General features: G+C 40.7%; 1 protein-coding gene across 9 annotated transcripts in view; it reads left to right on the top strand.

Annotated features, from left to right (window-relative positions):
* The window catches only part of DGLUCY (D-glutamate cyclase), a 98,306-nt gene that overhangs the window by 2,542 nt on the left and 71,155 nt on the right, over positions 1–24,609 (top strand). For 3 of the 9 annotated variants that reach the window (XM_045014146.1, XM_045014141.1, XR_006578929.1), the window contains exons 2-3: positions 9,250–9,299; positions 23,472–23,583. In XM_045014146.1, the coding sequence (XP_044870081.1) occupies positions 23,481–23,583 (103 nt within the window). In that variant the 5' untranslated portion in view covers positions 9,250–9,299; positions 23,472–23,480. Of the gene's footprint in view, positions 1–9,249; positions 9,300–15,363; positions 15,408–23,471; positions 23,584–24,609 lie in introns of all 9 variants that reach the window. The other 6 variants (XM_045014142.1, XM_045014144.1, XM_045014143.1 and 3 more) reach the window with 3 other exon arrangements.

The following is a 24,609-nucleotide window of genomic DNA, read 5'->3' as shown; positions in this document are numbered from 1 at the left end:
CAGAGATAATTCTGTTAGTGATAAGTAAGTCTAAGTTTTAGTCAGAGGTATTTTTAGTAAAAGTCATGGGCAGGTCACAGGCAGTAAACAAAAATTCACGGCCTGTGACCTGTCCATGACTTTTACTATATACCCCCAACTAAAACTTGGGCCAGAGGTGCGCTGCAGGGGGAGGTCCCGGTGGCAGGGGCATGTGGCCTGGGACTCCTGCTGGTGCTGGGGGGCACGGTGGCGGTGCACAGCCCCGGGACCCCTGCTGGTCCTGGGGGGAGGGGGGCAGGCTCCCTACCTGGCTCCAACCTGCATGTCCCTGCAGCTCCTAGGGGGAGGGGTGGCCGGGGGGCTCCGCATGCTGCTCCCGCCACAAGCACCAGCTCCATAGCTCCCAGTGGCCCGGAACTGCAGCCAATGGGAGCTGAGTTGGGGTGGCAGTTGCAGGCAGTGTGCGGAGCCCGCTGGCCCCTCTGCCTAGGAGCTACAGGGACATGCCGGTGGGAGCCCCGGTAAGCGCTGCCCAATACTCCAATCCCCTGCCCCAACCCTCTCCCACACCCAAACTGCTGAGCCAGCCACACCAGCTGCTGCAGAAGTCACAGAAAATCATGGAATCTGTGACTTCCATGACACACATGCAGCCTTAGTGATAAGGTACAGCTGCATTAGATTTACAGTTATGTATTGCAACATTTGTTTTCAGTCACGCTGTTTGTTGTCCTTTGTTTATGTCCTTGCTGTACCATTTGAAAGATTTGCTGTTGTGTTTGAGTATTACTATGCCATCTACTGGTTAGAATAACAGGTCTGCTAATTTTTTACTTCATTTCCCTAATCAGAGTTTGATAAGATGGTGGACCTAACTATAATAATTATTTATTGAGTACTGATTGTGCAGTTGGAGCACTGTGTATGAGCAAAACTGAGCTTGACTTTTGGCAATTCTCACTTTATGTCTATACTTTTTGACTTCCAAGCTGTAGCTTTCTTTGCTGATGTGTCCCTTTTTTCTGTTCCTTGTATACTCTCTTTTTACTCCTAATGTCCTTTTTGAGATGGCTATTCAGCAAGTTAGAGCTGGAGCCTTTCCCTGTAAGTTTTTTCACCTTATTTGGGATGCAACTTGCAGGTACATTTTTGCTCCTCTGACTTAAAGAAATTCAAAACCTCCTACAAATTTAAGTCCCTGAGCTCTTCTATCCATTTGACTTCACTAAGTAGTTCCCTTAGTTTCCCAAATTCTGCCATTTTGAAATTGAATACCTATTTCTAACCTGTTTTTGAGCCTCTTTCCATTTAAATTTAACTGGATTACCTCATGATCACTCAGTCCAAGGCTTTCTTCTATAGTCTCATCACTGTTTACCCAAACCAAGTCTAATGTAGCATCACCTCTAATTGTTCAGTGATTATTTGGTGAAGAAACCTGTTGTCTAGTGCCTCACTGGGCCTTACCATTTTAGTAGAGATTAACTTCCAAGCTATAGATTGGAGAAGAAAGTCTCCCATAATGACAATTTGCATTAGTTCTCTCTTTAATAATATTAAGAGACTTCTAGCCATATCCAAAACTGACCCTGGAGGTCTGTATCAAATCCCTAACACTAGCACAATAGAACCTCTTTTTACAATCCTTCCCGAAAGAGATTTTGGCCCAAATGGATTCTGTTTTATTTGTTATCTCTTCTCGTTTCTTTACAATGCTATCCCAGTATCTTTACTTCTTTCTCTCCTGAACACTATGTACCCATTAGTACCTGTATTCCAGTCATGACTGCTCTTCTGCCATATTTCTGTTATCCCTTTAACAACCTGCATTGGTGGGTCTAATTCCTCCATTTTGGTGCCAAGGCCCCTCATGTTAGTTTACAAATATGATTTTTTTTCTTGACTTCATCCAATTTCCTAGCTGGATTGGGCATAGTCCTTTTGCTGTCCCTACTCCTATCTTCTGGTTTCCCTTATCCATTATTATAATATCTCTTGCTTACCTGCTTTTCCTTTCCTGACTGTTAAAACCAGGTATAAGTAAGTTACTTCTTTCCTTCTTCTGAATCTTGTGTATAGTCTCCCCTGGTTTCTTCCTGCAGACTGCTGCTGGCTAATGTTCACGCTTTCTCTGTTAGAGATTGAATGTATAATAAAATGCTAATTTGCAGTTACTTTCAATGGCACTAATCACGTTTGACAGTTCTGTTCAATTTAGGCAGAGAGCCCAGTTCTGATAGACTCCAATGAAATAAACTTGCTTCTGGTAGTCCATCTCTTACTCTACATTTTGCTGCTTTACAGTTTACATGAATACACACAGGCAGCCACTGTCATTTTTAAAGGCACAATGTCAATTTTAAAAAAAGTTCAAGTTAAATCTGTTTTCTAATAGAGTCCTATTTAAATTGCATGCACTCATTTGTTGGATTTTTTTTTAATTTCTGAAAAATATTCATAAGGGTTACTGTGCTCCTCTGGGGATATTTATAAGGGTTTTTTCAGCAAGGGAGAGAGAGCAACTCAGGCCTCCAATCCTGAAAGTTATTCTGCTTGGATGCATCCTGGCACACCCACATGGAGCCCCAGTAATGTCAGTGGGGTTCCATATGGATGCAAGAGTCTATCCACACAGAACAACCTAATGGATGAGTGCCTTATTGGCTATACACTGGAAAGAGTGAAACAGTATACGAAGTCCTGTCAAATACACAGTTTATAAACTGAAAAACAAGATTGTCTTTCACTAAATCTTAAAGTACATAATTTTCTGACAAAGATGTCGTTTTCAAGTTGGTGTGCCTTAATATTAGAGGGCTTTGCCTGAACAGCTTGGAAAATACCAAGGAAGTTTCTGATGCAGAGACAGTGAGTTTTGTATCAGCAAATCTGTTATATACATACATTCAATATAGAGAGCTATATTTTTTAATCTGCTTAGAAAATATTTTACATTAAAATTGAAGCCATCTATAATTCTGAGTCTGTAACTTTAGTAGGCCCCTTTTCACTACCAGTGAATACTGCTTGCTCTGTAGTGCTTCTGCAGCAGTCCCAGCTGCAGGAGGCATTGTGGTGGCATAACTGCAACCAGGTTGTATTTTGCCCTGCAATGGCCTATTTGGCCCTTGTAAAAGGAGCACAAGAAAGGCAATGTGATAGCTGGTCTAGCCTGCACGTGGGCTAAACTGGTCCCTGGCAGCCCCAAAGAAAAAAGTTGCAAGCCACCTCCCCTCTGTCCCTACACTGGCAAAATTATAGGCAGAACTAGTAGCACCTCTTACAGCAGGAGTCGGTAACCTTTCAGAAGTGGTGTGCCAAGTCTTCATTTATTCACTCTAATGTAAGGATTGGCGTGCCAGTAATACATTTTAACATTTTTAGAAGGTCTCTTTCTATAATATATAACTAAACGATTGTTGTATGTAAAATAAATAAGGCTTTTAAAATGTTTAAGAAGTTTCATTTAAAATTAAATTAAAATGCAGAGCCCCCCGGACTGGTGGCCAGGACCCGGGCAGTAAGTGCCACTGAAAATCAGCTCGCATGCTGACTTCGGCACCCGTGCCATAGGTTGCCTACTCCTGTCTTACAGTGACGGGTGCAAAATACTTTCAATTACAAGATCTTGTTTTCAGATGTTTATAGATTTCAAAAAATTTCAGTCTGAACAGTTAAAGTTTGCAAAGAGTATCAGCTAAAGTGGTTCAGCCATGTCAGAGAATGAGGCAAGGGTCCTCTAGAAAAAGGAAGTTATTTGATTGTATAATTAAAGACCAGATCATAATTAAGGCTAAGTTTTAGACACGGGTATTTTCAGTAAAAGTCATGGGCAGGTCACAGGCCGTAAACAAAAATTCACGGCCCATGACCTGTCCATGACTTTTACTATATACCCCCAACTAAAACTTGGGCCAGAGGTGCGCTGCAGGGGGAGGTCCCGGTGGCAGGGGCATGTGGCCTGGGACTCCTGCTGGTGCTGGGGGGCACGGTGGCGGCGCACAGCCCCGGGACCCCTGCTGGTCCTGGGGGGAGGGGGGCAGGCTCCCTACCTGGCTCCAACCTGCATGTCCCTGCAGCTCCTAGGGGGAGGGGTGGCCGGGGGGCTCCGCATGCTGCTCCCGCCACAAGCACCAGCTCCATAGCTCCCAGTGGCCCGGAACTGCAGCCAATGGGAGCTGAGTTGGGGTGGCAGTTGCAGGCAGTGTGCGGAGCCCGCTGGCCCCTCTGCCTAGGAGCTACAGGGACATGCCGGTGGGAGCCCCGGTAAGCGCTGCCCAATACTCCAATCCCCTGCCCCAACCCTCTCCCACACCCAAACTGCTGAGCCAGCCACACCAGCTGCTGCAGAAGTCACAGAAAATCATGGAATCTGTGACTTCCATGACACACATGCAGCCTTAGTGATAAGGTACAGCTGCATTAGATTTACAGTTATGTATTGCAACATTTGTTTTCAGTCACGCTGTTTGTTGTCCTTTGTTTATGTCCTTGCTGTACCATTTGAAAGATTTGCTGTTGTGTTTGAGTATTACTATGCCATCTACTGGTTAGAATAACAGGTCTGCTAATTTTTTACTTCATTTCCTTAATCAGAGTTTGATAAGATGGTGGACCTAACTATAATAATTATTTATTGAGTACTGATTGTGCAGTTGGAGCACTGTGTATGAGCAAAACTGAGCTTGACTTTTGGCAATTCTCACTTTATGTCTATACTTTTTGACTTCCAAGCTGTAGCTTTCTTTGCTGATGTGTCCCTTTTTTCTGTTCCTTGTATACTCTCTTTTTACTCCTAATGTCCTTTTTGAGATGGCTATTCAGCAAGTTAGAGCTGGAGCCTTTCCCTGTAAGTTTTTTCACCTTATTTGGGATGCAACTTGCAGGTAAATTTTTGCTCCTCTGACTTAAAGAAATTCAAAACCTCCTACAAATTTAAGTCCCTGAGCTCTTCTATCCATTTGACTTCACTAAGTAGTTCCCTTAGTTTCCCAAATTCTGCCATTTTGAAATTGAATACCTATTTCTAACCTGTTTTTGAGCCTCTTTCCATTTAAATTTAACTGGATTACCTCATGATCACTCAGTCCAAGGCTTTCTTCTATAGTCTCATCACTGTTTACCCAAACCAAGTCTAATGTAGCATCACCTCTAATTGTTCAGTGATTATTTGGTGAAGAAACCTGTTGTCTAGTGCCTCACTGGGCCTTACCATTTTAGTAGAGATTAACTTCCAAGCTATAGATTGGAGAAGAAAGTCTCCCATAATGACAATTTGCATTAGTTCTCTCTTTAATAATATTAAGAGACTTCTAGCCATATCCAAAACTGACCCTGGAGGTCTGTATCAAATCCCTAACACTAGCACAATAGAACCTCTTTTTACAATCCTTCCCGAAAGAGATTTTGGCCCAAATGGATTCTGTTTTATTTGTTATCTCTTCTCGTTTCTTTACAATGCTATCCCAGTATCTTTACTTCTTTCTCTCCTGAACACTATGTACCCATTAGTACCTGTATTCCAGTCATGACTGCTCTTCTGCCATATTTCTGTTATCCCTTTAACAACCTGCATTGGTGGGTCTAATTCCTCCATTTTGGTGCCAAGGCCCCTCATGTTAGTTTACAAATATGATTTTTTTTCTTGACTTCATCCAATTTCCTAGCTGGATTGGGCATAGTCCTTTTGCTGTCCCTACTCCTATCTTCTGGTTTCCCTTATCCATTATTATAATATCTCTTGCTTACCTGCTTTTCCTTTCCTGACTGTTAAAACCAGGTATAAGTAAGTTACTTCTTTCCTTCTTCTGAATCTTGTGTATAGTCTCCCCTGGTTTCTTCCTGCAGACTGCTGCTGGCTCATGTTCACGCTTTCTCTGTTAGAGATTGAATGTATAATAAAATGCTAATTTGCAGTTACTTTCAATGGCACTAATCACGTTTGACAGTTCTGTTCAATTTAGGCAGAGAGCCCAGTTCTGATAGACTCCAATGAAATAAACTTGCTTCTGGTAGTCCATCTCTAACTCTACATTTTGCTGCTTTACAGTTTACATGAATACACACAGGCAGCCACTGTCATTTTTAAAGGCACAATGTCAATTTTAAAAAAAGTTCAAGTTAAATCTGTTTTCTAATAGAGTCCTATTTAAATTGCATGCACTCATTTGTTGGATTTTTTTTTTAATTTCTGAAAAATATTCATAAGGGTTACTGTGCTCCTCTGGGGATATTTATAAGGGTTTTTTCAGCAAGGGAGAGAGAGCAACTCAGGCCTCCAATCCTGAAAGTTATTCTGCTTGGATGCATCCTGGCACACCCACATGGAGCCCCAGTAATGTCAGTGGGGTTCCATATGGATGCAAGAGTCTATCCACACAGAACAACCTAATGGATGAGTGCCTTATTGGCTATACACTGGAAAGAGTGAAACAGTATACGAAGTCCTGTCAAATACACAGTTTATAAACTGAAAAACAAGATTGTCTTTCACTAAATCTTAAAGTACATAATTTTCTGACAAAGATGTCGTTTTCAAGTTGGTGTGCCTTAATATTAGAGGGCTTTGCCTGAACAGCTTGGAAAATACCAAGGAAGTTTCTGATGCAGAGACAGTGAGTTTTGTATCAGCAAATCTGTTATATACATACATTCAATATAGAGAGCTATATTTTTTAATCTGCTTAGAAAATATTTTACATTAAAATTGAAGCCATCTATAATTCTGAGTCTGTAACTTTAGTAGGCCCCTTTTCACTACCAGTGAATACTGCTTGCTCTGTAGTGCTTCTGCAGCAGTCCCAGCTGCAGGAGGCATTGTGGTGGCATAACTGCAACCAGGTTGTATTTTGCCCTGCAATGGCCTATTTGGCCCTTGTAAAAGGAGCACAAGAAAGGCAATGTGATAGCTGGTCTAGCCTGCACGTGGGCTAAACTGGTCCCTGGCAGCCCCAAAGAAAAAAGTTGCAAGCCACCTCCCCTCTGTCCCTACACTGGCAAAATTATAGGCAGAACTAGTAGCACCTCTTACAGCAGGAGTCGGTAACCTTTCAGAAGTGGTGTGCCAAGTCTTCATTTATTCACTCTAATGTAAGGATTGGCGTGCCAGTAATACATTTTAACATTTTTAGAAGGTCTCTTTCTATAATATATAACTAAACGATTGTTGTATGTAAAATAAATAAGGCTTTTAAAATGTTTAAGAAGTTTCATTTAAAATTAAATTAAAATGCAGAGCCCCCCGGACTGGTGGCCAGGACCCGGGCAGTAAGTGCCACTGAAAATCAGCTCGCATGCTGACTTCGGCACCCGTGCCATAGGTTGCCTACTCCTGTCTTACAGTGACGGGTGCAAAATACTTTCAATTACAAGATCTTGTTTTCAGATGTTTATAGATTTCAAAAAATTTCAGTCTGAACAGTTAAAGTTTGCAAAGAGTATCAGCTAAAGTGGTTCAGCCATGTCAGAGAATGAGGCAAGGGTCCTCTAGAAAAAGGAAGTTATTTGATTGTATAATTAAAGACCAGATCATAATTAAGGCTAAGTTTTAGACACGGGTATTTTCAGTAAAAGTCATGGACAGGTCACAGGCCGTAAACAAAAATTCACGGCCCATGACCTGTCCATGACTTTTACTATACACCCCTAACTAAAACTTGGGCCGGGGGTGCTCTAGGGGGATGGTCCCAGGCACCATGGGTCTTAGGAGTGGTGACCTGGGACCCCTGCTGGTGCTGGGGGTGGGGAGGTGGGTGGCGGTGCATGGCTCAGGACCCCTGCTGGCACTGGGTGGGTGGGTAGAGGGCAGGCAGCTGCACGCAGCCCAGGGTGGAGGGAGAGGGACAGGCGGTGGCATGGGTCCTGGGACTGGTGCTGGGGGGGCTGGCAGGCTCCCTACCCGGCTCGGACCAGCATGTCCCTGCAGCTCCTAGGGGGAGGGGCAGTCACGGGGGCTCCACATGCTGCTCCCGCCACAAGCACCATTAGCTAGGAACTGCAGCCAATGGGAACTGTGGGGCGGTGCTTGCAGTCACATGGTTCATAGAAATGATGCATCATCATAGGAAATCATCACCATGTGGAGCCCCCTGGCCCTTCCGCCTAGGAGCTGCAGGGACATGCCGGTGTGAGCCGGGGACCCCCCCCCAGGTAAGTGCCACTCCGCACCCGTATGCTGTGCCTTAGCACTGAGCCCCCACCCACTCATCCAGACTGCTGCCTCCGCTGGCCCAGGGGCTGCCCAGCTTAGACAACACCTGAGCTAGATGCACCGGCCACTGCAGAAGTCACGGAAGGTCACGGAATCCATGACTTCTGTGACCTCCATGAAAGACACGCAACCTTAATCATAATACATATGCATAAGGGGACTGGATTAAGACTATTTAGGCAACCTTAATTCTGACATTTCCTAATTTTTGAATGCTTGACTTTGCAACCTTAATATTCCTCTAGTGTAGTGGGGGACGGGTTTGTTTTGTATATAGTTACATATTTGTATTGCAGTAACTGTAGAGGCCCCAACTAAGATCAGCACCCTATTGTGATTGATGCTGTACATGCATATAGCAAGAGACAGTCCCTGCCCCAGAGAGTTTAGATTAAAAAGTAACAGATTCAGGGGCAGTCTACAACAGTTCTCACACAAACATTTTTATATAAGCTGAGTATTCAGTGTGATCAATTAGTGGAAGCAGCAATCACACCCTGGAAAAAGTGGCCTAACAGCTCAGTTATTTTAGAAATAAAGCCTTCCCTACACTAACAAAGCAGGAGGTTTAGAGCTAGCACAGGGGTCTCAAAGTCCCGGCCCAGGGGCCATCTGCAGCCCAAAACCTCCCCACTGCGGCCCGTGGAGGAGAGACGCATACAGCCTGCAGTGTGGCGCCACCCCCCCGCAGCTCCCATTGGTTGGGGGAAAGGGACAGAGATATCATCACTAGTCGCTGGGCAGAGTCAGCCATGAAGCAGCATCATTAGTTGCTGGGCAGAGTCAGCCACGGAGGCAGCATTACTTTTTTCCACAATGAATATAAACAAGTCAAAATACCGAACACAACTATCTGATGCACACCTTGCTGCAATCCTGAAGGTTTCAACTGCTCAGTCATTGAGGCCAAACATCAACAAACTGACAGAACTGAAGCATTGCCAGGTGTCTGGCAAACACTAAAAACACTCTGGCAGGCGAAGAATTGTATAAAGTTGTATGACAGTTTTATTATTTCTAAGAAATTCAAAATTCAAAATATAATATTTTCTTTTCAGTGACATTATTGGCCCACTGGGAGGATTTGAGGACTGGCACTGGCCCTAAGGTAAATTGAGTTTGAGACCCCTGGGCTAGAATCTCACCTCCAAGCCAAAGGTAGATGTAATCAAGGCTGCTCTGCTATCTCTAAATGCATGAAATCAACCCTACCTTTGAGAATCAGGAAGGATGGATGGTGGAGAGAGGAAGGGAATCCACATCTGTAGGGTGAACAGAATAACCCTTAAGAGGTCTCTTTTGTGAATTGGAAAGGAAAAGCCAGCCTTTGCAATGGAAGCTATGCTCTTGCATTAATTTAGTCAGTGAAATAATCCAACTGGCTACAATATTTCCTATGTGATATGTGGCATGATCACATATGCAAACCAATAGAACAATGTTGCAAAAGAAGAAATGTGTTTGGTAAAAACCAACCTTTTTCTATGCAACAGTATGGGGTGGCAATAGGATTCCTTAAAACAATTTTCAACCTGTTTTAATATTCACATGTATAGCTGAACATTGGTATGGCAGTGCAAGGCTTGGTGTTCACTGTGTGCTGCAAATCTGGGTAAAATGGGTTATGAAGCTATAAAATTCTCCCTTTCCCACCCGATAATTACCTGGCATTAGAATTTTTATTTTACTTTGTTTTTTTGCACAGCAGTAGGAAAAAATACCGTGGGCAGTATCCACATGAAACTTATCACTGGATTTCTGTTGAGAGCTAGCGTCCAGCCCAAGAACTAGTTCCAGACCCCAGATATTAAAGAGTTGTTAAACTATGTTTGGTTCTAGGGGGAGGCATACTAGGCTGCCGTCAGCACTACATGGAATATTAACATTGTGTACAGAGTCCTGCCAGACCTGGTACACAGCAGAGAGAAAGCTGCAGCTGCACACCGCAGACTGCTCACAGCTGCACAACTCCCGAGGTTTCTTATGGGGGCAAGGTGGAAAAGGGTTCCAGGGCTCCCCTTGCTCCTAGTGCAGAAGTTTACTTGGAGTGGGGTGGGAAGCGGGGCAAAAACACACCACATGGCCCTCCACACTAATGAAAATTTAAAGGTACACAAATTCTATATTGCCTTGTTCATTGTGTTCTTCCAGAACATGCATTTAATTCCCAAAGCTCAAAAGTTGGAAGACCAGAAAATATTGCTAAGGGCCCGTTACTCCGGATGCAAACATTACTGCTGCAAGAAAAAAATAATTTCCTGGTTTCCCACAATATGATTTTAAGAGTTAAAGTGACATTTCCAACACAACAGACTCAAAAACCTGCAACCTTAGCTCCATATAAATGAAGTTGTGTGTGTTTGTGTGAATACTATACAATAGTTCCCTAATACTATTCGTTTCCCCATTCTTATCTAGTCTTTGTATGTGCATATTTCTTGAGTCTGTAGCCAAACTGCATTATGATTGTCACAAAAGCAGACTGGGTATGTAAATTTGCTGTTTAAAGCATATTTTTTTTGCTGATCTGTCCTAATACTCAACAGTTCTCTTCTTGCTAAAACCACTTAGCGTAATACTGTGAAAGCAGAGGTTACTACTAAGAAATTAATCCAAACCTGAATAATTCTAACGGAAATGGTAGGACTCTGTCAGGAAATGGGTCATTTCTTGAAAAAATTAGTTTAAGTAATAAAGATTTGTTATTGACTATGGGTTAAATCTTCACACCCCAACCTTACTTTAGTCTTACTGCTGTTGTCCTTTTTACACATTGCTTCTCCCTTCAGACAAAATCTTAAAATACAGCTTTTTAAAATCTGTATAGTTATTAATCTCAAGTGATAAAAGTACAAATATTTTACTAGTGTTATACTACCAGCCTCCCAGGCTAAGTAGTCACTATAAGTGAACAATATTAAAGGAGAGCAGAGAGGCAACTCATTCTAATAAAGCAATAATGAGTGATTTCAACTATCCACTTATAAAACTTACTCAAATGTTATTACCAGTCAAGGTTTATAGAAGGAATTTCTCAATAACTTAAACAATTGCGTCTTGGAACAAGTAGTACCTGAAGCGAAGCGATTCTCAACTTAGACCTAAGAAATAGACAGCAATGGGTTCATAATGTAACTGCTGTTGAGCCACTGAGTAACAGTGAACATAATTAAATTCAACACCCTCTTCAGAGGAATCATACCTATAATTGCCACAATTTTGACATCGAACTCCAAAAAGGGGATTTCCAAAAAAGAGGAAGCTAGTCAATGTGATCCTAAAGTAAAAAATGAGGAAATTAAAATCCTTTGACTCAGCAGAGAGGCAACTTGAGCACATCTTAAGAGTCACAGGTGGCACATATATCCCTAAACAAAAAAGGGAGCAAAAAGATCAGAAAGAAAATTAATTAAATGGTAGAGTTCAAGAGGTTATTCTAGACAAACCAAGATCCTTCAGAAAATGGAAATCCAATGATAGTTAAGCCAACAGAAGTGGTAATAAAATGTAAGATGAAAATAGAACTAAGGGGAGGTTTTGAAGAACAAATAATCCCCGGGGGGAGAGACAAAACTTAATTATGTCAAAAGCGAGATACCTGTGGGGGAATTGTTGCATCTGCTAAACTCCCAAAGAGCTAAAAGAACAATGAAGGAAGAGAACAACATTGCAGAGGAGATAAACAAATTTCTGGTCTGATCTAGTATGGTAGATTTTATGTTCCTAAAATTAGTTTAGGATTTAAATATTTCTTCAAATGTAATGTAAATAAGAATAAGATCCTGATTCTCTTGGCCAGTAGAGTGTAGGATTGCTGTGAAGGGGAAGCATTCGATCTCTGCATGGACAGGAATGGGGCAAACACATTTGTTAATCACCTATGTGGCCTCTTAATCCATCTGAGTAGCAACACTAACAATCTTCAATGTTTCATCTAGTCATTAAATGGATGGCTGCATTGTGGGTCAGAGGAAGGAATGGTGATAGAAGATGGGGAGGGGGAAAGTAATCCTTTAGGATGTAAAAGAGCCACCAGCATGGAGTGAAGAAGAAAATTCTGCCATTGGGGTTGGGACTATACAGAACCTTCAGAAGTTAATTCTGTAATAACTTTCTGTGGAAAGGGAAAGATACTTGTAGCTAGTAACCTGACCCCTAAGGAACATCACTTACATGCCAAAATTCAGATTTCAATTGGTTAGCCTCTCTTATAAAAAACTGGCTGTACAACTAAAGACACCTGGTTGAGAAGCTGTTCCAACTCTCTCTGAAGTCAATGAAAAGCCTTTGATTGCCTATCATGGCTGTTAGGATATGCTATTCAGGCCTGTCTGCAAAGGCCTATACTTTAAGAATTTAGGTGTATTCTTATCACTTAGTTAATTATAGAGGTATAAAAGAAAGAATCAAAATCACCATCTGCTGGTGTAAGGGCCTTCTCTTACTGTGACACTCTGAGGCCCTGGCTAAGCAGCAGAGGCATCTATAAGCTGTGAAGTGTATGGTCACATCCTTACATTCCAAACTAGTCACATTGAAATAAGGTGCTATTTGGCGCTTAGGAATACAATCCTGCCCTGATAATGCCTATCACCTCCAGAGAAAGGGAAGAGCCTAGAAGATTTAAAGAAAACTTAGTTTGATAGCATCCTGTCTGGCAAGAACTCACTTATCAATAGCAGGGGTGTGAAATCCTCATTTCTTTGTTGTTTTTTCATTGTAGTCTCCACTTCCCTATTGTTTGTCTGTATAATCTCTTGTCTAGTTTTGTGATTGTTTCTGTCTGCTGTATAATTAATTTTGTTGGGTGTAAACCAATTAAGGTGGTGGGATATAATTGATTAGTTAAATTTCAGTAAAATGATTGGTTAAGATATAGCTAAGCAGAACTCAAGTTTTACTATATAGTCCATAATCAGGAAGTGAGGGGAGGATGGGAGGGAATTGGAATCCTGTTTTGCTAAGGGGGGGAATGGGAATGGGAGGGGGAATTGGAATCCTGTTTTGCTAAGGGGGGGGAATGGAAACAGGGACACAGGCAAGGCTCTGTGCTGTCCGAGCTGAGAAGGGGAACACTAAGGAAGGAAATTGGAATCATTGCTTGCTGGAAGTTCACTCCAATAAACAAAAAATTGTTTGTACCTTTGGACTTCAGGTATTGTTGCTCTCTGTTCATGCAAGAAGGACCAGGGAAGTAAGCAGGTGAAGGAATAAGCCCTCTAATAATTGCTTTGTATCATGCCCTAAATAACAGCCCCACAGCTAAGCAATATGTGAAGCTTTTAAAACATCCAATAGGGTTTGCCTTTTTTAAAAAAAAAGTTTAGGCTTAATGCAAGAGCCAGCTCGAAGTGATCTTCACATTAATTTGAGTTATGGAACTGATTTTCAGAGGTCAGTGAATGGTGAAGGGTGTATCAGCATTTCTGTAAATCAGGCCACAGATTTTTAGATGAGATGGTCTTTAAAGACTGAAGAAATTTATTGTCTTGGTTACAGGGCTAGCTGCATTTGACCCTTCTTTGGTCTCTGAGTACACCCTCTCATGTGTCCTTATTTTTCCTGTGGTAGAATATAGTGACCAGATAGCCTTCTTAAACCAAAATATGGTTTAATCTTAACAGTAGGACTAAAGCTTGCAGAGAAACATCTATGGACGTCTATCTTACCCATAGGCTTAGTACCCCTTAATCATAGCTCAGGCAGCTCTCTCTCTTTCTCTCTCAACCGTTCCCCAAGAGCAATCTTAACAGCTTCCCTCTTAGAGAGGGAGAGAAACATTATTTCCAACCAGAGTGCCTTTGTTTTCTCTTACATGTCCATCACAGTTATAATCAGGAATAGAGAGATACTTTAACGTGATCACATAAAACATGTAATTGCATATTGGAGGTTGTCCTTGGTTCAGTAGAAGCATATGCTTGTGGCTTCAGTCACAGAACAGATGTACAGTACAGTTAACCGGTTTCTTCACACTATTATTTGTATTATTAGCACATAGGAGCCCCTGTCATGGACCAGGACCCCATTGTGCTAGACACTGTGCAGCAGGGGCGGGCAAACTTTTTGGCCTGAGGGCTGCATCCGGTTTTGTAAATTGTATGGAGGGCCGGTTAGGGGAGGGGGTTGTGGCATAGCCCCCACCTCCTATCTGTTCCCCCCCAGGACTCCTGCCCTGTCCAATCCCCCCGTTCCCTGACCGCCTCTGACCCCCGCCACCCCATCCAACCCCTCCTCTCATTCCTGACAGCCCCTCCTGGGATCCCTGCCCTATCCAACCACCCCTTCTCCCTGTCCCCTGACTGCCCCATCCAACCCCCCACTCCTTCCTGACTACCCCCTGGTACCCTTACCCCCATTCAACCCCCTGTTCCCACCCCGACCCCTATCGCCGCCTGACCACCACCCTATTCTCCCTGCCCTCTATCCAACCCTCCCTGCCCCCTTACTGTGCTGTCTGGAGCACCAGTGGCTGGCAGCGCTACAGCCATGCCACCTGGCTTGAGCCGGGCCACACCGCCACTACCACCATGCAGCACAGAGACCAGGCTCTGCAGCTGCGCTGCCCCAGGAGCTCACAGGCCCGCTGCCTAAAGCATTGCACCGGTGGCAGAGCAAGCAAGCTGAGGCTGCGGGGGAGGAGCCGGGGATAGCCTCCCAGGCCAGGAGCTTGGGGGCCAGGCAGGATGGTCCCACAGGCCAGATGTGGGCCGTAGTTTGCCCACCTCTGGTGTACAGAGACAGAACAGAAAGACGGTCTCTGCTCTCAAAGAGCTTCTTATTAATATGCCTTGATGAAAACCTGCAGGGCCCAACTCTAAGAGCAAGAGGATTTTTTTTTAAATGGAGATATACATACATAAGAGAAGGGTCATTGAGTCCAGCCCCCTGCCTTCAATAGGCAGGACTAAGTACTGGTTTTTGCCCCACATCCCTAAGTGGCCACATCAAGGATTGAATTCATAACCATGGGTTTAGCAGGCCAATGCTCAAACCACTGAGCTATCTCTCCCTTAGTGAAGGGATAGGACGATCTTCATATCCACGCTTGACTTTCTTACTGAGACTGCCAGTGGGAACCCCAGTTGTGGTGGTGTTTCTGTTGGGAATGCATGTCAACTAGAAACAGGACATGAAGCACTGAAGTACACCAATTTCTCTCTTCTTTTAAGGAAACCATTTCAGACGTGTCATTCCTACACAGTGTATATAAACTGTAAGTGCATTTTCTTGTTAATATTTTCAACTAGTCACTGTTTAATTTTAAATATACACACAAACTACTCCCTAGACAACCCTATTCATATTTTTTCAGCACACTGATTTGTGTCCCCTTGTATACTAGATAAGATTAGAAAAACATATAAATCATACTTTAGGTCAAATTTTTAATCTATTCCATATGGTATATATTATATCTTGAAATATAAGAAGCTGTTCATTTGGGGCAAAATTGTGATCTGTTATACTAATATAATTCTGGAGTAATTCCGTTGTAACTGAGAACAGCTCACTTTAACACAGTCTGCCACTGAATATGAAGTATTTTTCCTGGAGTCCAAAATGAAATACTGGGTATAGTACAGTTTACTTTTTCAGAGTGAATGGAACATTTTGTACAATATTTTCCAGAGTGAAGTTGGCTAAACTCAAAATACCTATAGTTAATTTGATCTTCCTGATACCTGAAAAAGCTAGTACTATATTTGACTGGAAGGGGGACAGAGAAAGAGAGGCTAATCTCTTTATATACATCCTGCCAATCTAACAATTTTTATGTTTAGTGAGCAAACTTCAGGAAACTCGTCATGCCATCCATTCTAGTCCTTAGAGAGGAAAAGTTACATGTTTACTTAAATATTTCTAAAACTTTGAAGAGAAACACCTAAACTTTCTGACATCTGCCTGAGTGAACTTTGATGTATTATTAACAGAGAACTAATGCCTTGCTCTTCACGAGTTCCCAGCTGCTTTTGTGGGTCCATCTAGGGTTTGATGGTAGTGCATATGACTGTAGTTTGAGGGATTTTCTAGGTTCAAAACTCGCCTTATAAAGCAAAGTTCTGTGTTACTGTTCTACATTTAGCAAGCAAAACCAAATAAACAGCAAGAGTATATTTCTACAGGTTTTATACTGAAACCCAGGCATTAGTATTTGACCACCCCACACATAGTATGAACTGAGTTTGAAAGCCATTAGTCACTATGAACTTTTAAAATGGTTTATAATAAAAAAAGTTGTATCTTTCTTTCGACAAGCCTTCCTCCTCCTATTTCCCAGTCAGACGACCTGAGAATCACACCAAGCCAGGGTGGATAAAAATCAATGATTTATTTTTTAAATAAAAATAATCAGATTTTTTTTTATTTAAATCGGATTTTTTTTGATAAAATGCTCTTTGAGGAAAAACCTATCTAAAGATAGTTTTAATTAAGATACATTATAGCTCAAAGATATTTCATGATGAGATAGGGATTATAAATTTTAATTCTATAGTATAAGACAATATATTCCTGTAATGTTTAAGAAAAGTCTTCTAAATGAGTTCCCATAGTTCATGGATTAGGGACCCAATTTTATGGGGTTTCAGAGGCTTCTGCATAGATTATTTAGGTTAATCTTTCTATGTATCCAATGGGACTCAGTGCTCAGTCTAGAAGATACCATCAGAGATGCTTAGTTTTGCAGTACTCGAACTGTGGATTTGTGTCTCCAGAGATAACATGCTTCTTAACAGCAAAAATGGTTTTAAATAAATAATATATAGAGGTAAGAAATAACAGACCTTAACTCTATTGTCCCTCTGCAAATTTGTGTACATAGAGTCAATCCCTTAACACTCTCTAAAAGTGCAAATTTCAGAAAGTTCAATGAATAGAAGATTGTTGGAGGCGGATTAGATCTGGACAAGGAGAAATCTGGAGATAAATGTGAGAAGGGAGGGACAGGCAGTAGAAACAAAAAGGAAATTGTTTTAGCAGCATATTCCAGAAGTCTTGAGGGCTTTCTGAGGGTAGTCTTCATTGGTTTAAGATCTACCATCCCATTCTTTCACTAGAAGGAAAAACCTATAATGGCAGCAGGCCGTAGAAGAGACCCAGTTTGGAAATATTTTAATGACGTTCCTCTACCTGTGGGTAAGACAGGCATGCATGCAAAATCCAAGGAGTGCAAGAAAGAAATGCAAGTCCTGATTGCCCGAATGAAACAACATCATGAGAAGTGTTCCTTCTCAGGAGGAAGCTGCATTGAAGATGATGAAAGGAACATGTCTGAACATACAGGATATTCAGGTTGGTAATCTTTTTTTATTTCATACTTCTTTCTTAAGGACTGCCTATCTTTCTTCTGGATTATTCTTAAATTCTCTCGTTTGAGCAAAAAACATAGTTATTACTCTATGGTAGTATCATTTTAGATGCAGTTGTGATAAAAAATAAATAGCTGAAATAGGCAGATCTTCTGTTTACAATTTCACCTTTAAAGTAGTACTGAGTGTCAGTGAATGCAATGAGTAATACTAAATGAGCAGTATGGTAATAATTATATAACTGCATTGATTTATTTTGTTTAGGAGAATCCATCCTCAACATACAGGATTCTGAAGACTATCCACCTTCAAGATCACCATGATTTTCTATAGTTTCAGAGTTATCTGCCAATGATAGTGTTTCGGTCACATCATATATGTCACTTAGCCACAGTATATCACCTGTAGCAAAAAGAAAAAAAAATCTCCATCATCCAGAAACAACCATAGATAAATTTGTGATAAGAACCAGCAGATTACAAAAAGAGATAATTGATGAAAAAAGTGCCCTGTTTGTTTATGCAACAAACTCTCCTTTCCGTATGATTGAGAACCCACGCTTCATTAACATGGTTCAGTCATTAAGACCAGGATACAGTCCACCCAACAGAACAGATGTCACAGGCAAATTGCTGGATAAAGTGTCTGAAAGAGAAATTGAGCAGTGTGCAAAAGGTCTAAAGGGTAAAATTGATGACCTGGGTCTTGATAGGTGGAGCAGTGTCCACAATGATCCTGTTGTATGTGCTTATGTGACAACAGAAGAAGGCAATGTCTGTCTTACAGAAACAATTGATACATCAGGAAATGCACACACAGAAAAATACTTACAAGTAGCAGTAAAAGCTATAACAAACTGAAAAAAAAATTAAATGTCTAATATGCAGCTTGGTCACACACAATGCTGCAAATGTATCCAAGATGAGAAGAAATTATTTAGAAGAGAGTCCCAAGCTAATCATATATGGTTGTAGTGCTCATTTGATGCACCTCCTAGCCAAAGACTTCAGTGTTCCAAAAATAAAGGCTAATGTTGTTGAAATTGCAAAATACTTCCGTAACAACCACTCTACAGCAGCTGCTTTGAAAAAAGTGGGAGGAACCAAGCTAATTCTCCCACAAGACATGTGATGGAACTCAGTAGTGGACTGTTTTGAGCACTAAATCTGATGACAGATGGGGAACAAAAATGTGAAAAAATAGATGGTACTGCCACAGCCAAAGTTCTCAACATTGGGCTTAAGAGAAATGTTGAACACATGCTGAGTACCCTGAAGCCTATTTCTGTAGGCTGGAACAAAATGCTGGGAAATAGCGGGTTTTTTGCTAATACTGTTGAAATTTGGAAGGAACTTAGTGAGATCTTAAAAAGAGAAATATGCAATGACAGAGTTAAATTACAAGCATTAAAAAACGAATGGGACAAGCACTATCTCCAGCTCATTTTCTTGTAAATATTCTCAATACTAAGTGCCAGAGTCAAACCTTAGCCAACTCCTCTTCTTCAGCAGTTATGATATGGACATCCAGCAATCATCCCTCCATAATGCCAACTATAATAAACGTCGGCGCTAAGGGTAAACCATTCAAGAAATATATGTTTGCTGATGATGTTTTAAAGAAAGTCACACCAGTGAACTGGTGGAAGCCACTTAAGCACTTGGATTCAGAGACTGTTGAAGTGATAATCTCACTTTTAACAGCAGTAGCTTCTTCTGCTGGTGTAGAAAAAATATTTTCTTCCTTTGGACTAATTTGTCCCAAATTGAGAAATCGTTTGAGACCTGAAAAAGCAGGAAAGCTTGTTTTTCTTTTCCAGATTATGAACAAAACAGGAAATGAAGGTGAAGACAACTGAGTTAGCTTCAGAAGCCAATATTTTAAGTTTCTCATGTTGACCTGGCTGACATAGTCAATTTAATTTTTTTTTAATATTTCATTTAACTATTTTAGTTAAAAACAACTTTAAGAAAAACAAACCTAATTTTAAAAAACTTGAATGTTTAAGTTCAAAAATTCATATGCTTGTTTTGTTAAAATATTATATATTTGCTGTTGAAGAAAAAAAATCCAGAATACATAACGTTGTTGTTTTAGTTAAATAAAACAATTTAAATGCCTGTCTGGTGATGTTCTCCTCCTAATACAGCACAGTAAGAAAATCCTCCAAATATTAATGATTAATCTGTTGAATTGGAGATAGTTCAACTCCCAATGACTTCCTAAATATCTGCTTCAATTACCTTTGGTAAATGAAATAACCAAACAATCATTCATTTTCTGATATAACTGTAAAACTAATATGAAAAGTTTTCAAAATAAATCCCTTTACAAATGTATAATGTGTACCTTCTAAAAATGAAACTTACATCTATGAGTTGTGAAGAATATGTATTAAGGTTATAACAACCCACAAAAATGCACTTTTATGTAGAAATCCATTATTAAATTGAGTCGTCCTGACTAGTGATTTAAATTTAAACCCTGCACCAAGCCCTAGAGGCCTATACACATACATGTTTATTTTCATCTGATTAAATTCCTCTGACCTCCTGTCTTTCTTATAACAAGAAGGTCGCAAATCAATCTTCCTTCAGATAAGAATACTCTCCCATTACTTCCTAATATCAAGAACCCTGACTGCTAAACACTCCCAATCTCATACATAGGATTTTTTATATTTTAATGGGAATTAGGCACCTAACCTGCTTAGGTGCTTTTGTGAATCCAGTTGGGGTTGGATTCAGAAGGAGGACCTCAGGCACTTAAGTCCTAATTTAGATTCTCAAAATCCCTGCTCACTGTTGCCTAACCTACATTTCCTAAGCACTTAAGTTTTCACTGGTAAAGTCCCTGTAGCACCTAGATTTCTGCTTGTGGACATGCATAGCCTCCTCAGACCTGGCACCACCAAGCAGCTGAATACCTAACTCACACTTAAGCCCCAGTGGGAGTTGGAATTATTATTTACGCAGGATCTTACTTACAGGGACATAAGGGATAGCTCAGTGGTTTGAGCATTGGCCTGCTAAACCCAGGGTTGTGAGTTCAATCCTTGAAGGGGCCACTTAAGGGGATCTGGGTCAAAATCAGTACTTGGTCCCACTAGTGAAAGCATGAGGCTGGACTCAATAACCTTTCCAATTCTAAGAGATAGGTATATCTCAACCATAAATTCTTTTATTAAGATCAAAGGCCAGATGGTATTTATACAAATTGCTCTAAACATACCTAAAGAGCCTAACTAAGCAATTTACTACATCCAAAATAGTAATACATTTATAAGCATTTGATCAAGATATCATAAAAGGGCTAGACCCAGAGGTGTTGGGACCCATAAGAAGTTGGTTCCAACTTGGTCAGGCAGGTATTAGCAATGAACTCTTTTAAGAGTTTACTCTTTTTACCCTTTAACAAAGAAAAGACATCATTGCCAGTTGTGTAACCTTAACTAAGGCCAGAAGAAGCAGTTTTTATATAGTCAATTTACTGCACCTGGGACCCTATTAACAGCTATTACTTCAATCAAAACCTTAAATAACACTGGTATTTCAAAAGCTCATTTCAAGTTTAACACAACTCTTCTTTCTGATCACCTCATTATTTTTGGTCATGTGCTTTGGCCTATTGCTCATGCTAATATCCAAACTCAATTTAAAACCATAGTTCGTACAAATCTATGTGAATTTATATTCTTACATAGGGTTCCCCTACCTATTGCCTGGTCCAGCAAGAGATTGACTCTATAGCCCAGTGTTTAGGGTACACATCTAGAAGGAGTTCAAGTCCCTTACTCCAATGCCTATTTAAATATTTTATACAAAGTGGAACAGCTTCAACAGAAGGTATTGATCCACCCAGAGCTGAGTGATTAGGGCACTCACCTGGGAAATGGAAGACCTGGGTTTAAGTCCTTGCTTCATATTAGGCATAGTTGGGATCTGAACCTGGGTTTCCCACATTATGGGCAAAATGTAAGTCACATCACCACCAGCTCCTCAGTTTTTCTTGAAAAAGGACTGGCCTAACTTGAATGCCTAACATCAGGAGGGGGTTCACATCTGTGAATCCAAACTTGAGGTTGCCAATTTTCTAATTGCACAAAACAGAACACCCTTGCCCCACCCCTTCTCCGAGGCCCCACCCCACTCACTCCATCTCCCTGCCCTCTGTCGCTCTCCTTCTACCCTCACTCACTCAGTCATTTTCATCAGGCCTGGGAGGGTACCTTTTGACAGTGTGCTTAGTGCTGTACAAAGAAACATAACGAGGAACGTCCTTCCATTCAGTTCACAGTCAGATATATAAAATCAGAGAAGACAGAATAAACTGCAAAGGAGATGTGACAGAGTTATTTTTTGTTTGTTTGAATCCCTAAAAGACAAGAAAAAAATTCAGACCTTCCTTCCTTTGGGCTGCCAACCTATTATAAACATATGAGGTACAGTGTGCAAAATCCAGATCCAAAACTTGATCTGAATTTCACAGTGGACCAAATCAAAACCCCACTTCAGAATACCTCAAACTTTGGGAGGGGTTTTGAAATTTGGACTCAAGATCAGATCAGAATTTCACCATCAAAACCCATCTGCTCTCTTAGTGCAAGTTAATTAATAATAAAGTTGCTCAGAAATGTAAATTATTAAAGTAAAGTGGTTCATGTATGACCTCTTAGGACTGGAATCTTGCATTGTCATGGTAATAACACAAAACATTGTAGATTTTTAACAGAAGTTACCATTTTCTAGAAACCCATAACATGTGGAACATTAACTCATGAACTTTTAAAAGAACAGCACTGAATTTTCTATGTTTAAAACCATTATTGCTTCTTTAGGAATTACATCAACAATACTGGCTTCTCCAGAATTAAAAATAACTTCAATGGTAAAGTAATTTGACTACTTGGAGGGTGTTTTCTTACTAACAAGGAATTGAGCATAGTCCTGAGGTGGCATAGGTTAGTTGTTAGAACAGAGAGCTGGGAACCAGGAGACTTGGCTTCTAGTTTCCTCTCTCTTTGGGTACGTCTACACTGCAGCTGGGAGTGAGCCTTCAAGCCTGGGTACACAGACTCTCACTAGCAGAGTTCAAGCTAGCATGCTAAAAATAAAAATTGCTGCACTGGGGTTTGTCTGGACTAAGACAAATGTCCAAAGTTAAGTCAGGCTAGCTAACACATTACCTTATCCTGACCTATACTTAAATGTTTTCCTAATGTAGATTCAAGTTAACAACTTTTATGTCTGCTTAGCAGGTTGAGGTTGAGTGGGGAATTTAGGGTAGACTCTGATTAACTAAATCAAAATAAAAGGTGTTAACTTGCATCTACAAAAGGTCAGGGTTAGGTAACATGACCTTGGATGAGTCACTTAAACATCTCTGTGCCTAAATTTCCCCAACAGAAAACTTGACCCGAGAGTATCCATCGTACTATATGAACGGGAAGTATTAAGGTTACAATTATATTCAGAAAATATATTCTCTGATTATCAAAGAGTTAAATTTCTAATCTATCTACAAAGGTATTTTCAGTTAGTAAATCAGTTCTACGTGTCAAAATCTGATGGACTAATCTAGCTGTGAATTTGTGAGTCTCAAAAAGATTTTGGGAACCAAAAACTTCAGAAGTTAAACACTTACCAAAATGAATAAAGTCTATATGTTGACTCCCTATAGCTAACTAGATTTTACATTGCAGCCAGACTGATAAACTAAACCTCAGTAGCTAATTCATTACGAGATTCAGCCTCTGCTTAGTCACTAACCATCAGTGAATCAACCCTTTGAGTTTGTGATTTGCATTTTGTTTTGAGACAGAGAATTGCAAATAGAGAGGAAACATGGCAGAACATTAAGAGGAAACACAAACCTTGAAACTGACACATTAGATTTTAAAGCAATAGTAAAATGCATTTGCTGTATTTTTAAGTTTATAATATAGTAATTGTAGCATTCTTCTGTTCAAGGATGAAGAGATGGTTTTTACAGGAGGCTTGAGATCTCTTCTTCCCCTTGCAGTCAGAAGTCTAATTCGATTCAACAAACTCAATATAAGTAATACTTCTGGAATGGCTGAGGGTAAGTGAATACAACAGCTGTAGGTAGACACATAAGTCCCATTCCTAGATAGTAAATGGCCAGGATTTTTCAAAAGCATATAAGTGAAATAGATACAGAAGTCCAACGGAAAATCAACTGGACATTTGTATCTATTTCACTTGGGTTCTTTTTTAAATTCTGGGTGTCTAAAGTTAGGCTCCCAAATCCATCTTAACTAGGGTGACCAGACAGCAAATGTGAAAAATCGGGACGGGGTGGGGGTAATAGGAGCCTATATAAGAAAAAGACCCAAAAATCGGGACTGTCCCTATAAAATCAGGACATCTGGTCACGCTATGGTCACCCTAATCTTAACTCACTTAAATGGCTTCATTTTTAAAACTGCAGAGCACCCAGAAGCTCCCTGTAATGTCAGTGGAATTGGCCCTTTTAAAGCACCAAGTGTATATTAATTACTGGTCTGGACTTTATTCTGTTTGCACATTATAAATGTGATCAAGTCATGATCACTTGAACCTAAGCTATCATTAATTTTTAGGTCTGTGATCAATTCCTCTTTATGTCAAGATGAGGTCTAATATAGAAGTTCCCCATGTTGGGTAGAAAATATTTTGAGTTAGAAAATTGTCATCTATAATATTTAGACAGTCAGGGATGTTTTATTATTGGCAGCATGAGACCTCCAGCATCAGTCATTCAATCTGAATTTCCCCATGATCATGTAGCTTCCCCCCACGCACACACGTATTATAGATAGGTGCATAAGGAGCTGGTCATCCTGTTCCCTTGTGTGATTTTGTGGCCTGTATCAAACATCAGCTAATACCTTATTTGTACCTATCTTGTCCTTAGTCTGTTAGGACATTGATCCACAAGCATTCATGATCATTTTTGTCTGAGTTATCAGTGACTTGGAAACAGGTTATGCCATTTTTGACGCAGGGTGCCACTCTCTCTCCGTTTTTGCTCACTGGATCCTTCCTAAATAGGTTATAACCACTGATTTTAACATTCCAATCATGAAGTTGCATTCCAGTATTCAGA

The sequence above is a fragment of the Mauremys mutica genome, chromosome 4 (genome assembly GCF_020497125.1).
Source record: "Mauremys mutica isolate MM-2020 ecotype Southern chromosome 4, ASM2049712v1, whole genome shotgun sequence".
Lineage (NCBI taxonomy): Eukaryota > Metazoa > Chordata > Testudines > Geoemydidae > Mauremys > Mauremys mutica.
This window is presented reverse-complemented; position numbering and strand designations above follow the sequence as displayed.